The sequence below is a fragment of the Rhincodon typus genome, chromosome 1 (assembly GCF_021869965.1).
Source record: "Rhincodon typus isolate 14 chromosome 1, sRhiTyp1.1, whole genome shotgun sequence".
Classification (NCBI taxonomy): Eukaryota; Metazoa; Chordata; class Chondrichthyes; order Orectolobiformes; family Rhincodontidae; genus Rhincodon; species Rhincodon typus.
The window spans coordinates 111,774,716-111,789,422 of NC_063332.1; the positions used below are offsets into that span (position 1 = coordinate 111,774,716).

The 14,707-nt window shown below is 42.2% G+C and overlaps 1 protein-coding gene across 1 annotated transcript in view; it reads left to right on the forward strand.

Moving 5' to 3' along the window:
* Nucleotides 1-2,386: 2,386 nt before the first annotated feature.
* LOC109932598 (interleukin-8-like) overlaps nt 2,387-14,707 on the forward strand; it is a 32,965-nt gene continuing 20,644 nt past the window's right edge. The window contains exons 1-3 of the mRNA XM_048602738.1: nt 2,387-2,482; nt 3,181-3,310; nt 3,507-3,586. Coding sequence (XP_048458695.1) covers nt 2,422-2,482; nt 3,181-3,310; nt 3,507-3,586 — 271 coding nt within the window. The 5' untranslated portion in view covers nt 2,387-2,421. The remainder of the gene's footprint in view (nt 2,483-3,180; nt 3,311-3,506; nt 3,587-14,707) is intronic.

The following is a 14,707-nucleotide window of genomic DNA, read 5'->3' on the forward strand; positions in this document are numbered from 1 at the left end:
TTCTACATCTTTCCTGTAATGAAGCAACTAGAACTGGACACAATACTCCAGATGTGGCCAAACCAGGGTTTTGTATAGCTGGAGCATAACTTCACGGCTCTTGAACTCAATCCCTCTATTAATGAAAGCTAACACACCATACACCTTCTTAACAACTCTATCCACCCAGGTGGCAGCTTTCAGGGAACTGTGGACATGAACCCCGAGATCCCTCTGCTCCTCCACACTGCCAAGAATCTTTCCGTTAAGCATTCTGCTTTCAAATTTGTCCTTCCTAAATGAATCACCTCACACTTTTCAGGGTTAAACTCCATCTGCCACTTCTCAGCCCAGCTCTGCATCCTATCAATGTCCCTTTGTAACCTAGAACAGCCCTCCACACTATCCACAACTTGACCCACCTTCGTATCATCCGCGAACTTACTAATCCACCCTTCCACTCCTACATCCGAATCATTTACAAAAATCACAAATAGAAGATGACCCAGAACAGATCCTTGTGGTACACCACTTGTAACTGAGCACCATGTTGAATATTTTCCGTCCATTACCACCCTTTGTCTTCTAAGGGTCAGCCAATTCTGAATCCAATCTGCCACATTTCCCCCATCCTATGCCTCCTTACTTTCTGCATGAGTCCACCATGGGCAACCTTATCAAACGCCTTATTTAAATCTATGTATACCATATCCACTGCTCTACCTTCATCCACGTGTTTGGTCACCTCTTCAAAGAATTCAATAAGGTTAATGAGGCATGATCTACCCCTCACAAATCCATGCTGACTATCACGAATCAAACTGTGCCTAACCAAGTGATCATAAATCCTATCTCTCAGAGCCCTTTCCAATAAGTTGCCCACCACTGAAGTAAGATTAACTGGCCTATAATTTCCGGGGTTTTCCCTATTCCCTTTGTTGAACAAGGGAATGACGTTTGCCATTCTCCAATCTTCCGGCACTATACCCGTGGACAGTGAAGACGAAAAGATCATCGCCAAAGGCCCTGCGATCTCTTCCCTCGCTTCCCATAGAATCCTTGGATAAATCCCATCAGGCCCGGGGGACTTATCTATCTTCAAGTTCCTCAAAATTCCTATTACATCTTCCTTACTAACATCGACCTCCTCTAGCCTACCAGCCTGTTTCACACTGTCCTCCCCTACAACTAGGTCCCTCTCAGTTTTGAATACCGACAAAAAGTACTCATTAAGGACCTCTCCTATCTCTTTAGGCTCCGTACACAAATTCCCTTTACAATCCTTGATCAGCCCTACCCTTTCTCTGGTCAGTTAGGAAATTGGCTCAGTTGAGTATGACAGAAGATCATGATAATGGTCAGATACACAAATTCTCGGATGTGACTGGTGGCATCCCACATGGATCTGTGTGGTGGGCTCAACCATTCACCACACTTATTAACTTAATTGTTTAGATGGTAGGAAAGTCAAATGTTCACACTTATCAACACCACACAGATTGGCAACATTGCAAACAGTGTAGGTGATATCATAAAATATGAAGAAATGTCAGTAGATTTAGTGGATAATAAAAGTGACAAAAGAGAAACAAAATAAAAGGAGGTAGAAGTCATTCTTCAGCAGTACAAACCTTTTATTCAGAACATACCTGGAGCAGAGTGAGCAGTCTTGACTCCTGATTCTAGGATTTATGTACTGGTCTTGGAGGAACTGGACTGTTGGTTTACCAAGAATGATACCTGGACTCCAATGGTTAAATTACAAAGAGAGATTAACTAAACCGTGATTGTAATCTCTTGAGTTTAGATAGTTAAGGGGCAACCCGATCAAAGGTAGTGTAAATAGAGAGCAGCTTTTTTCTGTTGGTTGAGGAGGCAAGGACTGGTGGCACAGTCCAAAAATTAGAGCCAGACCTTTCAGAAGTGAAATTAGGAAATTGTCTTTCATGGTGGTAGACTTTGGAGCTCTCTTCCATAAATAACAATTCCTGCAAGGTCAGCTCTTAATTTAAAAATTCAGAATGATGGATTTTTGATCATCAATGCAGTTAAGTTGTAGTTCAGCCATGATCTCATTGACTGGAAGAACTGGTAGGATGAAGAGCTAAATGATCCATTCCTGCTCCTGTGCTTCTACATCTTTACAATGCATACATAAAGTATTCACCAGATATAACAACATGTTACCTGCTGCTTGCTGCTGTAAACAATGTCGATGTGCAAAAGTGAAAGAAAGCTTGACCAAGGAGCAGGGAAACTCCATTCCACGGGATTTTTAGCAGATTTTACTGTTTGAGATTACGCAAAGTGAGAGCATAGGATCTGAATAAATAATAGCTGTTTTGATCCCTATTTGGCAGAACTTCACTCAAAAGAGGAAGAGTCACTGAGGTTGACAGAAGATCCTTCAGCAAAAATCTATTCAACAGCACAAAATCAAAGATGAATAAAACAACTACCATGATAACTATCATCCTGCTTTTGTGTGCTATAACTGCACAAGGTATGCCAACATTTCTCTGCTGTGCTTTATTTTTTTCCTGCAGTATAACATGGAAGAGAGTCTTTCTGCTGACGTTTTGACCAGCAATATATGTCTCAGTGTGCTGGTTGGATATTCATTAAACTGTTAATGATCACCAATATTGTTGACGGTACAATGCTAGTTTGAATGCTGAATTATTAATATAGCTGTATTTAATCACTTTCATCAATTTTAACCTGGAACTTAGCAACTAGAAAAGAGTTAATTGCATTTTCTTTTGCGAAAGGGCTATTTCATGCAATGAGTAGTTAGGGTATGGACTGCATTGCTTGGAAGTGTTATGGTGGCAGGCTCAATTGAGGCATTCAGGAGGGTATTGATGATTACTAGGATTGAAATAATGTGCAAGGGTATTGGAGGAAAAGCAAGAGTTTGGCAGCAGGGAGTTATGATCATTTGAAAAACCAATGCAGAGACAATGGGTCAAATGGCTTCCTTCTGCACTGTAACATTTCAGTGGTTACTTTTTACTAATTGTAATGTTTATTTCCAGGATGACAGAATAATTTTATTGATTGTCATTATTTGGACAGTCAATTGGCATTCTGTTGTGAACCATGCAGAAATATATTAAGGATCTCATATTGGAACGAAGTGCAAAGATTCACTCTACTTCAATCACTAATGTAAAATAAGTTAAACCAATCTTTTCACAGGCATTCCTCTGCCAGGAACTCAAGCCCGGTGCTTGTGCCCCCACACCAGCTCTGAGTTAATCAATCCAAAACTCATCAAGAGCTTGAAATATATTCCCAAAGGATCACACTGTGAGACACTGGAGATAATGTAAGAATGTCATCTTTAACCTTCCTTCATCTATTATGTCTATTTACAAACTCTGCTATTTACTGAAAATATGTTGGATCAATCATTATTTATGAAGCAGATAGTTTATGTCAAAGTCTAACTAAATTCTCGACTCTCAGTGGGAGACCTCTAGTTTCCGTGGATTGATTTCTAAAAGCTCTCCTTCTCTTCACAGTGTCATCATGAAAAATGGGATGAAATTATGCGTGAGCCCTGATGCCCAGTGGTTGAAGATTATCATTAAAGCTAAGAAAGGTTGGTGTTTGGTGTTTGTCAAAATTCAGACTTTATGTTCCAATAAGCAGTGGGATCGCAGTATCGAACCCACATGGGGATTGCAAGATGCACAAGTTCTCTGAAGGCCCACCAGGAAAATGTTCCACACTGCAGCCTCTTAACTAGCCCACCTTCTCAATCATTGTCCAGATGCAGCAATAGCAATCGTCAGACTCACACAGACATAAGGCTATCAGCCCCAACAGGAGGGCTTGGCCCTGCAGATGAAAGCAAGAGAACATCAGCATGCCTCAATATGGAGGTGGCCTGTCCACCTGCAGAGGGCATAATCCATTAAAGTGGCCTGGAGCTGGATTTCCACCTCCTTACCCTGCCAAAAACAGCGCCTCTTGGCATTTGTTTCCTTTCTGGACATCCAGGTTAATTGATTCTTCTAAACAATCTTGTGTGTTTTTTCATGGGATTGTGTAGGGTAGGAGTGAAACTGTGGCACAGTGGTTAGCACTGCTGCCTCACAGCGCCAGAGACCCAGGTTCGACTCTGCCCTCAGGTGACTGTCGGTATGGAGTTTGCACATTCTCCCAGTATCCTCTGGGTGCCCTAGTTTCCTCCCACAGTCCAAAGATGTGCAGATTAGGTGGATTGACCATACGAAATTGCTCATAGTGTCCAGGGATGTGCAGGCTAGGTGGATTAACCATGGGAAATGCAGGGTTATGGGCATATAGATAAGATATATGGGTGTGATGCTCTCTGGAGGGTCAATTGGACTTGATGGGCCAAATGGCCTGCTTCCACACTGTAGGGATAATATGATTCAGGTAGCAACAGGTTGAATATGGTACTTAACTTCCTTTTAAGCAGCGAGTTCTGGGTAGTGGCATGAGGTGCATGGTCAGGATGCTGTTGACTTCATTAACTAGCTCACTTTCCCTTTGATATTTTCAATGAGTGCTTTAATGATTGTATGAACCTTTCCACAAGACCACTGAGGGACGATGGGGTGCTGACTTAATGAGCTGAATGCCATTGCATTCCATTAGTCAGTACAGTTCCGCCATGAGAAGCTGAGGGCCATTGTTGCTGACAACTTTCTCAGGGTTATCAAGCCTCAGAAACATTTTGTCCACTTTCTCGAAGATCAGGTCTGCAGAAGTGGATCTCTTTACCACCACCTCCAAACACTTGAAATGATCACCAGCTACCATCAGCATCATTCGACCCTCAAAAGGGTGGGTGAAATTAATGTGGGCACATTGTCATGGCACCTCAGCCCATTCCTAGTGTGTAATGATGACAATGGCGTTGTGCTCCTGGCTTTTGTGCAAGCCTGGCACAAACTGGCTTCAATCTGGTTATCCAAATTCAGCCACCAAAAATACCTCCTGGCGAGCTCTTTAGTCCTCACTACCCACAATAACCCTTGTGTAACTGCTCCCGCAGCTTGTATCACAGAGACATACAAGAGAGATGATGGCACCCATTCCCCATCGTAGACATCTGTTCTCAGCTGACAATCCCCAACTCTGGGACATGTACGGCTTAAGTTCCAGGTGACTTCTGCCCTTTTAGGAGCAGATCCGTCACATGGCTTAAAACAATATCATTTCTGGTATCATTTTCACTTGTGTCATGTCACTGGCTCATTTCCTGATTGGGAGAAGTAGAGAATCTTCACCTCGCGACTGGATTGCCCTTAACTTGAGAGCAAGGGCAACCTGGACAATATATCTGCATTTGCGTGTTGCTCCGACCTCCTGTATTTTATATCATATAAGTAAGCTGAAGGGAGTAGGGTCCACCTCTGATGCTGTCACCAGTGAGGGAGGCTGCTGTTGAGGAAATCCCAGTGTCTGGTCGGAAGATGAACCAAAGATGAAGGCACAATGATCTGTCAGCAGAATGATATGGCAGCTCAATAAGTTATGGTAACATTTCCTCACATTGAAAATGATGCTGAGGGCCTCCATCTCCCCTTGGGGCATATCGTGCCTCTGCTTGAGTGAGAGAGCATGAATCAAAGCCAACTGGACTTTCTTCTCCATTGGGTAGGGTGTGCAACAGCACTGCATCGATTCCATTGGGTGAAGGAGCAATGGCCAATTGCAAGGACAACGTCGGCAGAAAGTGAACCAGAACATCCAAACTCTGGAGTTCCTGTTTGAGAGCAAGACATGCTCTCTCATTGTCTGTTCTATTTCAAAGACTGACCAAGACGGTTGTTTAACAAAAGGGTCACCAAATTAAGAATAAATATTTCATAACTCACCGTCCAGCTAAATCCTTGCCTAAAGAGCTGGTGTAGGAGGGAGGGTTTCAGGTATGTGGATCATTGGGATATCTTCCGGGGCAGGTGAGACCTGTACTAGGTGGATGGGATGCACCTAAACTGGAGGAGCATCAATATCCTGGCAGGGATCAGATGTCCTGACAGATGCCATAATTCATACATACTCACAGGGGCCTGCTTCTTTCCAATATTCTTGGTCCATACAGGCAGAGTTGCTGGGAGACAAGGGATACCCTCTCCAAACCTGGCTCCAAACCTGTTGGAAATGCACAGACTGGTGCAGAATAACAGTACACTGCTGTACATGCTTCCAATCAGCTCATAGTGGAATAGACAATAGGCCTCCTGAGAATGAGGTTTGATAGCTGGACTGCTCCAGTGGGACTTCTCAGCCACGGCCAAGCAAAGTGTCCCACATCATTGCTGTATATTACTGGTCCCTTCACAAGTTTTACAGATGAAGGAGGAATGCCCTTGATGGGAACAAAATGGGTGAGTGAGACTAATCCCCAAGGATGAGGGTGAGGCTGAGGATTAGGACATTCACCAGGATGTCCATGAGAGGGGCCAGTAAAACATTCCAGAGGGTCCAAAGAAGCCATGGGTGACCTTACTGCCAGCCATTTCCTTGGTTACTTTGTTTGATTGTTTTTGTATCAAATTCCTGGCAATGTAAAGGACATCTGTAACTTGTTTCAGAGATAGTAGAAACTATTTCTGTTGAAGGGTCTAGGCCCAAAACGTCAGCCTTCCTGCTCCTATGATGCTGCTTGGCCTGCTGTGTTCATCCAGCTCTACACTTTGCTATCTCTGTAACTTGTTTGTTTTCTCTTCTTCACTTTTTTCTTACACACTAACTACTATATTATCCATCTTAATGATATCTTCAACAATGAGATATTGTGCCTTTGCCACTTGCCAAAAAAATTATGCAGCTCTGAAATGTGCCTTCAGGAAAGGACATATGAGGCACTTGTGAGCGAGGTTCTTGTGATAGCCAATAGATTGACATGACAGTTCTGAAGTAGGGTCCCCGGACCCGAAACATTAACTCTGTCTTTTTTCCTTCACAAATGCTGGCAGACCTACTGAGCTTTTCCAGCAACTTTGTTTTTGTTCCTGATTTACAGCATCTGCAGTTCTTTCGGTTTTTAGTTTGACATGAGTCCTTCTGATACTTCCTTTATCTGTATTCCTTCAGTATTTCGGAGTGCGCAGAGACTGCAACATTGCCTTGATATGCTTGAAAATCCTCCAAAACAGGCTGTGACCTGCCAGAGGCTTTTCTCTGCAGACCACTGCACTAGGAGGGGCAACGAACATACGAGCTGGCCAGTGAACATCTCCCAGCTTTGAATGTTATTGAAAAACTCCTATATAGGAACAACCTTTCCTGAAGAGATGTGTGAAATCATCGCTGGTTTTGCACTGTCAACTATAAGGTAGGTCACTGGGTCTAGCAATATCCCCAGAAATTGGCTTTAACTTCAGTGTCCTTCATATTAATGTGCAATGCCTTGGCTGCAGTCCTCAAAGATAAATTTTAAAGATCACTGATGTGTGAAGTTTTCTGCAGTCAAAGCCTTGATTGCTTTTGCAATTGCAATGCAAACTCTTTACATGCTTGGGATGAAGACCTCATCTTGAACATGGGTCTGATTTAACTAGGTGCTGCAGTGAAAACAATACGACAGCAGACTTTGTAACAGTGCAAGTGAAAATATACTGACAGAACTAATGGCATATTTACAATGATTTAGCAGCAATGTGCCCTCAGTCTGTTTTCTTCCACCTGTCCTTCCCAGTACTAGATGCAGTCTCAATGCCTGAACCTGGGGTGGAGAGAGTGTGCTCTGACCCTGCTGAATTGGGCAGTTACCCCTCATGCCTCACGGAATCTTTTGCCCAGATGCAGGCTCACCCTCCTCAGTGTGAACTGTGGCAGTCTTTGGGATCACAGGCAGGGCGCTGTCAGAAGGACACAAGAGTCCTGAGAAGAATCTTCTGGCATGCCTATGTTGGTCCCTCCTGTGGGTGCCTCCAGGTACCACTTGTCACCTAGAGAGGAAGGGGTACCTGGAGGAGGTCAAGATCCCTTATCTCCATGTCACCCTGCCATTGATGTTGAGTTCCCAACGTTAAAGTGATGGCCTTGTAAGGGGAGGTAGCAGAAGGGTGATGGTGCCACCTACACTTGTGGAATGCAGGATGTGATTGACTTTCTTTCTGCACTGCTGGGTATCCCTTTAGATGATGGAGTCAGCACTGACCATGTTTCCATCTCTGTCCAGGCTGGACATGTCATGTAGGGTAGCATCCTGTTGTGGTCACCTGGGAAGAGGACTGATCTGTCCATCATCCCATTCACCAATACCTTAAAGCTTTCTCCATGAAACTGGGAGTGGCTTATTTTTCTTCTGGACTATGCTTTGAGACTTTAAGAGGTGGACAATGCAGTGCGAAGAGCAGTTTCGGGCTTGCAGCATCTTAAGTGGTATCAAGCTGCGCTTTAAAGATGGCTTCAGAGCTTTGAAAGACAGAAGGTCTCAGCAGTGACTTCTTCTTCATCACATGATTTACTAAATAATGCGCCTAACATTGCGCTTGCACAAATAATAAGGTGAGAAGTGAGCAATTGTACTGTATGACTGGGTTATGGCAGAAATTACACCATAAAACTCACTCACCATCCTCCTTATGTTCACACAGGAAAATCCTGCCTGATATTTTCTGTACTAAAATAAACAGTTGCAGTTGGCTGGGAAATATGATTTTTATTTTAAATTTCAGGTGCTAGTTCACACAACAGAGAACCGAAGCCACAATGGGATGGACTTAATTCCAAACCTGGGAACCTGGAGGATGGTGGACAGTGAAATGAAAGCTGCTTTGTCTGGGACATTCATTCCCTGCTAGCACCATCTGTTGGCTTGTTTGAATATTTACCCTGCTTTATTTTATGAAAATGATTTTAATTTTTAACTCAGTCACACTGTAATTGTATGCTCACTGCCAATGAAAACTGCCTGATGTATTTCATAAAGCTTTGAGACAGATTTGAATTTTTTTCATAGTCTTGCAAACGTTTATTAAGAGTAACTGCTTATGCAAATTATTCTGTGACTGAAATCAATTTGCTTGCAATTCTTTATCATTGTCAGAAAATAATTTCTAATCAAAACACACTGCAGGTATGGGGGAAATATTCTGAACTTGTAGAAGACATTCAATGAGATGGATGTTATCAGTTGTTCAACTTTAATGTCTGCAATAATGGAGAATTAATGGCAATTTTGTTGCTCTGGAGATAAGAAGAGATTCTGATGATGAATGTATGTTGTCACTGTTTCTTAATATTCAGATGAACTGTTGTGAGTTTCTTTGAGGGGATAAATTTAATGAATTGATGAATGATAATAGTCTATGTTCTTCTTAAACAATGTCAAAAGATACATTCTGGTTGATTTCAGGTTAAAGTTTGTAAAATCGCATGGATTTTTATGACCAGAAACGGTACTGAATTGTTGGTATAAAAAATGTGGCTTCACAAATAGATCAGATGCTAGGAATCTTGCAGAGAGTAACCTCCTGAATCCCCAAAGCCTGTCCATCACCTACAAATGCACAAGTCAGGAGTGTGACGGAATATTCCCCAATTGCCTGGATGGGTGAAGCTCCAACAACACTCAAGATGCCTGACACCATTCAAGACAAAGCAGTCGCTTGATTAGCACTACATCCAGAAGCACTCAATCCTCCACAACTGGCCTTCAGTAGCAGCAGTGTGTAGCATCTACAAGATGCACTGAAGTTCACCAAAGCTCCTTAAACAACACCTTCCAAACCTAAAACCTCTTAATCAGACGACAACAGCAATAGACACATGGGAACTATCAAAATCCACTCCAAGTCACTCACCATCCTGAATTGGAAATATATTCAAGTTCAGAAGACACACAACACCAGATTATAGTGCTCTGCTCCTATGATGCTGCTTGGCCTGCTGTGTTCATCCAGCCCTGCACCTTGTTGTCTCGGATTCTCCAGCATCTGCAGTTCCTACTATCCCAGATTATAGTCCAACAGGTTTATTTGAAATCACAAACTCTTGGAGCACTGGTCCTTCATCAGGTGGAGTGACGAGAAGCACGCAGGCACATAATTTATAGGTAGAGAGATCAAAAGATCATGCAAATGGAGTGAGTGAAGTGTCGACAGGCTGAATTATAAATCTCTGCAGGTGATCAATAGTGTCAGATTGTGTGAGTAATGTCTCAGCAGCTGAATAGCAAGTGAAGGTATGACCTATAATCTGATTAATTGAGCAGAGAGATGATTACAAAAAAATTAAAAATAAGGTGTTGCTGGAGACAAACCAAATGACTAGAATAACACGATAGGTATGAGTCACATGCCAAGGGACTAACCAAAGTAACAAGTAATCCAAAACTGTACAAACGAATTAAGATAGAGATCAAAACAAGTGATGATGTCAAAACAGGACAGTAAGGAAGATTTTACAGAAACAGAATAATATGGTGGGGTTACATGTAGCACAACATGAACCCAAAATCACGGTTGAGGCCGTCTTCATGGGTACGGAACTTGGCTGTCGGTTTCTGCTCGGTGATTCTGCGTTGTTGTGTATCTCACAGGCTGCCTTTAAGGGCACTTACTTGAAGATTGGGGACTGAATGTCCTTGACCACTGAAGTGTTCCCCAACTGGGAGGAACATTACTGTCTGGTGATTGCTCTGCGGTGTCCATTCATCTATTGCCTTGGTGTCTGCTTGGTCTTGCCAATATACCATGTCTCGGGGCATCCTTACCTGCAGTGTATGAGGTGGACAACATTGGTGGAATCACATGAGTGTCTGCCGTGTACGTGGTGGGTGGTGTTCCCCCGTGCGATGGTAGTATCTATGTTGATGATGTCTTGCAGTGGTTGTCGTGGCAGGGTTGTGTGGTGCTGTGATCGATGTTATCCTGAAGGCTGGGTAGTTTGCTGCAAACCATGGTCTGTTTAAGTTTGGCAGTTGTTTGAAGGTGAGAAGTGGAGGCGTAAGGATGATCTTGGTGAGATGTTTGCTGTCATCGATGACATGTTGAAGGCAGTGACCTTGCTCACCACAGTCCAATGTCAGCACCTCCACAACATGGAAATATATTGCTATTCCTTCAGTGCCTCTGGGTCAAAATTCTAAAACTGTCACCCTGCAGCATTGTGGGTGCACCTAAGCCAAATGGATTGCAGTGGTTCAAGAAGGCAGCTCAGATAACTTCTCAAAAGCAAGTAGGGAAGGGCATTAAATGCTGGTCCAGTTAGCGATGTTCATATCTCTTGAATGATTAAAAAAAAAAGTAAGGTACCTGTAACTCAGACAGATTGTTAAGGTGGTGGATGAAGCAGAGGTCATATTCTTGTCATTGTAATTCATGTGAAAGCAGCCAGGCTGGTTCTGCTCTGGAGTCAGTTTCAAATTGGGCAATTAGAAACTCACACATAATGCTGAATCCAGATAATAGTGTGAATCAGCTGGGTGTCCGGGAGAGGCAGTGGTGAATGGTTTTATTCAACTTTCCTGGGGATGTACCTATGTCACTTGTGGACATTGGTTGATTACTGACTTGTGGACTTTTCAGTTCAAGCTCCTATAATTTCTCTTGTTTAATCTGTAGAATTATAGAATCCTCAACTAAAGCTACAAATAGATATTAATTCTGTAGGTTCCCTGCACTGCTGTTCCCCACACCTCCCTGAAGGAGCTTCTTGGGTGTCCTGGCCCCAACACTGTTTCTGTCTCTCAGCAACAGCATCTACGCTCAACTTCCTCTGCCAAATGTTACAATAGTTGAATGAGACTTAGACATTAACACAGAGTCATAGAGTCACACAACGCAGGAACAGTCCAACTCATCCACACCGATCAAGTTTCCCAAAGTAAACTAGTCCCACCTGCCTGTATTTGGCCCATTTCCCTCTAAACCTCTCCTATTCATGTACCTGCCCAAGTGTCTTTTAAATGTTGTAACTGTACCTGCATCTACCACTTCCTCTGCCAGTTCATTCCATATACGAACCACCCTCTGTGTGAAAAAGTAGCCCTTCATGCTCCTTTTAAATCTTTCTCCTCTCACCTTAAAAATATGCCCTCTAGTTTTGAACTCCCCCACTCTAGGGAAAAAGACCTTATCTATGCCCCTCACGATTTTATAAACCTCTAAAACATTATCGCTCAACCTTCTATGCTTCGGTGAAAATAGTGCCAACCTATCCAGCTTCTCCTTATAGCTCAAATCCTCCAGTCCCAGCAACGTTCTTGTAAATCTTTTCTGAACCCCCTCCAATTTAATAATATGAAGACAGTAAGGCTATAAAGTGAACACATTGGTGTCATGTCCTAGGTGATAACTTTAAGTCTCCATTGGATTTTTTCCTTCCCATCTGCACCCCACCCCAGGTTGACTGTGACCCAAAGTTAAAATTGAACCCTGTAAGTGTTGATTTTTTGAATGAGCACTTACCTGTACATTAAATATTCTTATTCAACTGAAATAATGGATAATTGTAACTTTTATTATGTATGCATGCAGGAAGTAAGGCAATAGCAGTTTAATACTAGAACACTTACAGTATGGAAGCAGGCAATTCAGCCTGTTAAATCTGCACTAAACCTTTGAAGAATATCCCACCCAGAATCAACCCCTTCTACTACCCCCATAACCCTGCATTTCCCCTGGCTAATCCACCTAACCAACTCATCCCTAGACACTATGGGCCAATCCACTTAACCTGTGCAACTTGGGACTGTGGGAGGAAGCCCACACATACACGAGGAGAATGTGCAAAATCCACACAGAGAGTCACCCAAGGGTGAAATTGAACCTGGGTGCCTGGGGCTGTGAGGTAGCAGTGCTAACCACTGAGCTACCATGGCAGGTGCTAATTTATGGTAGAAATACTGCTTTTCCTTCTACTAGTGAATAAGATACTTATTTGGTGAGCATCTGGTGGGTGACTAAGGTTATTCTATTCCAAATGTTTAAAATATTATAGCTACTGGTGGTGAGGTTAAAAAAAATAAAAAAGGAAAATAAATACATAAATAAATAAAACTGCAAGTAAAATGAAAAAGCTAAATAGTTTCTTGGAAGAAATTAAGGATGGCAGCATGGGTGATGTGCCACAGCTAGAGGATGTGGGAGCTCCTGGATGCTATGGTGATCCAAGGCAAACATGCCTATAATAAAGTGTTTGGAACTTGAGCAGTTTTGGCTACAGATATTGCAACACATCAGGGAAGTGGAATGTTTCCTGGAGTCATTACACAAGAAGTCAGTTGTACCTCTTAGGATTTGGTCTTTGATTTGGCGAGTGTTCAGGGACAGGAGATTGTGACAGTAAGTGAGGCAGGAAAACAGAGCAGAAGGTTTTGTGCTTGTCCAATAGGTTTGAGAGTCTTTCAAGTTATTTCAATGAAAGTGGTGGATTTGGGTTGTATAAGCCAGCTAATTATGACAAACTGGTGCAGGAAGCCATTCAAGTGGGTAGGAATATGGTGGTGATAGGATACAGCATAGTCAGGGGATTGACAAAGTTCTCTATACTTCAATATAGCTTGGAAAAGTCAGATTAGCAAAGGTAGCCTATGAGAAAGAGTTCATAGAATTTTTTGGGATATTTTCTTAGAGTGGCATGTTTTGGAGCTGACTAGAGAGCAGGATATACTAAACCTGGCATTATGAAATGAGATAGGGTTAATTAACGATTTCTTAGTGATCATTGAAATAACTCCATAGAGGCCAGTATTCCATCACCAAGTCAACCTTTATTTACATGGGCATAGTGCTTGGCACTGGTTCAGCTTCCTCAGAGCCAGCTCTCAGGGTGAACAGGATGTCTGACACTCCTGTTCTTATCTGTCAGCCAGGGCGCCCTGATTGGACCAAATTAACTGTCCCAATCAGGGAACTCATATTCTATGAGGTCTAACTGGCTGATCTTGTTACAATCATTACAACCATTATATTAAATTGTATATTTGATTTGAGGGAGTGAGGACCCTAACCAAAACTATCTTTTACAATTAAATAAACATTAATAATTAATAATGAACTTAATTAATACCCTCAATTATGAGGGTATGAAGGCAGAACTGGCTAAAGTGAAAAAGCATACCAGGTTAAAGGATTGATCAATAGGAATGCAGTAGCAGATATTTAAGGGGATATTTCTGAAGATACAGATTAAATGTGATGCAACAAGCAGGAAAAAAAAATCCCCACCATCTGCACTTAACTGGAAAGATCAAAGATAGAATTAAATTTAAAGAAAAAAACATATAAATGTGAAAAGACAGTGCAAGTCAGAAGTTTGGATGGAATTTAAAAAAAAACAAAGCTTAACTAAAATATTGATATGAAGAGAAAATATATTAGAATGTGACAAAGCTAATCAGAAATCTAAAACAAAGAGTTTCTATAAATATGGTAAAAAAAACGTTAACAAAATGAGCATTGATCTGTTAGAAAGTCAAACTGAAGAATTGACAATGAGAAATAAACAGACACTAGGCAAATTGAACAAGTATTTTTAATCAATCTTCACAACAGGGAATAAAATGAATATGAAAGAAGCAGGTATTAAGTGAGGGGAGGAATTCAGGGAAGTTACAATCAACAGAAAAGTGGTATGACTGAATTGTCGGAACTGAGGGCTGACAAGTGGAAAGGTCCTGATGGAGATGGCAGGAACTGCAGATGCTGGAGAATCTGAGATAACAAGGTGTAGAGCTGGATGAACACAGCAGGCCAAGCAGCATCAGAGGAGCAGGAAGGCTGACGTTTCA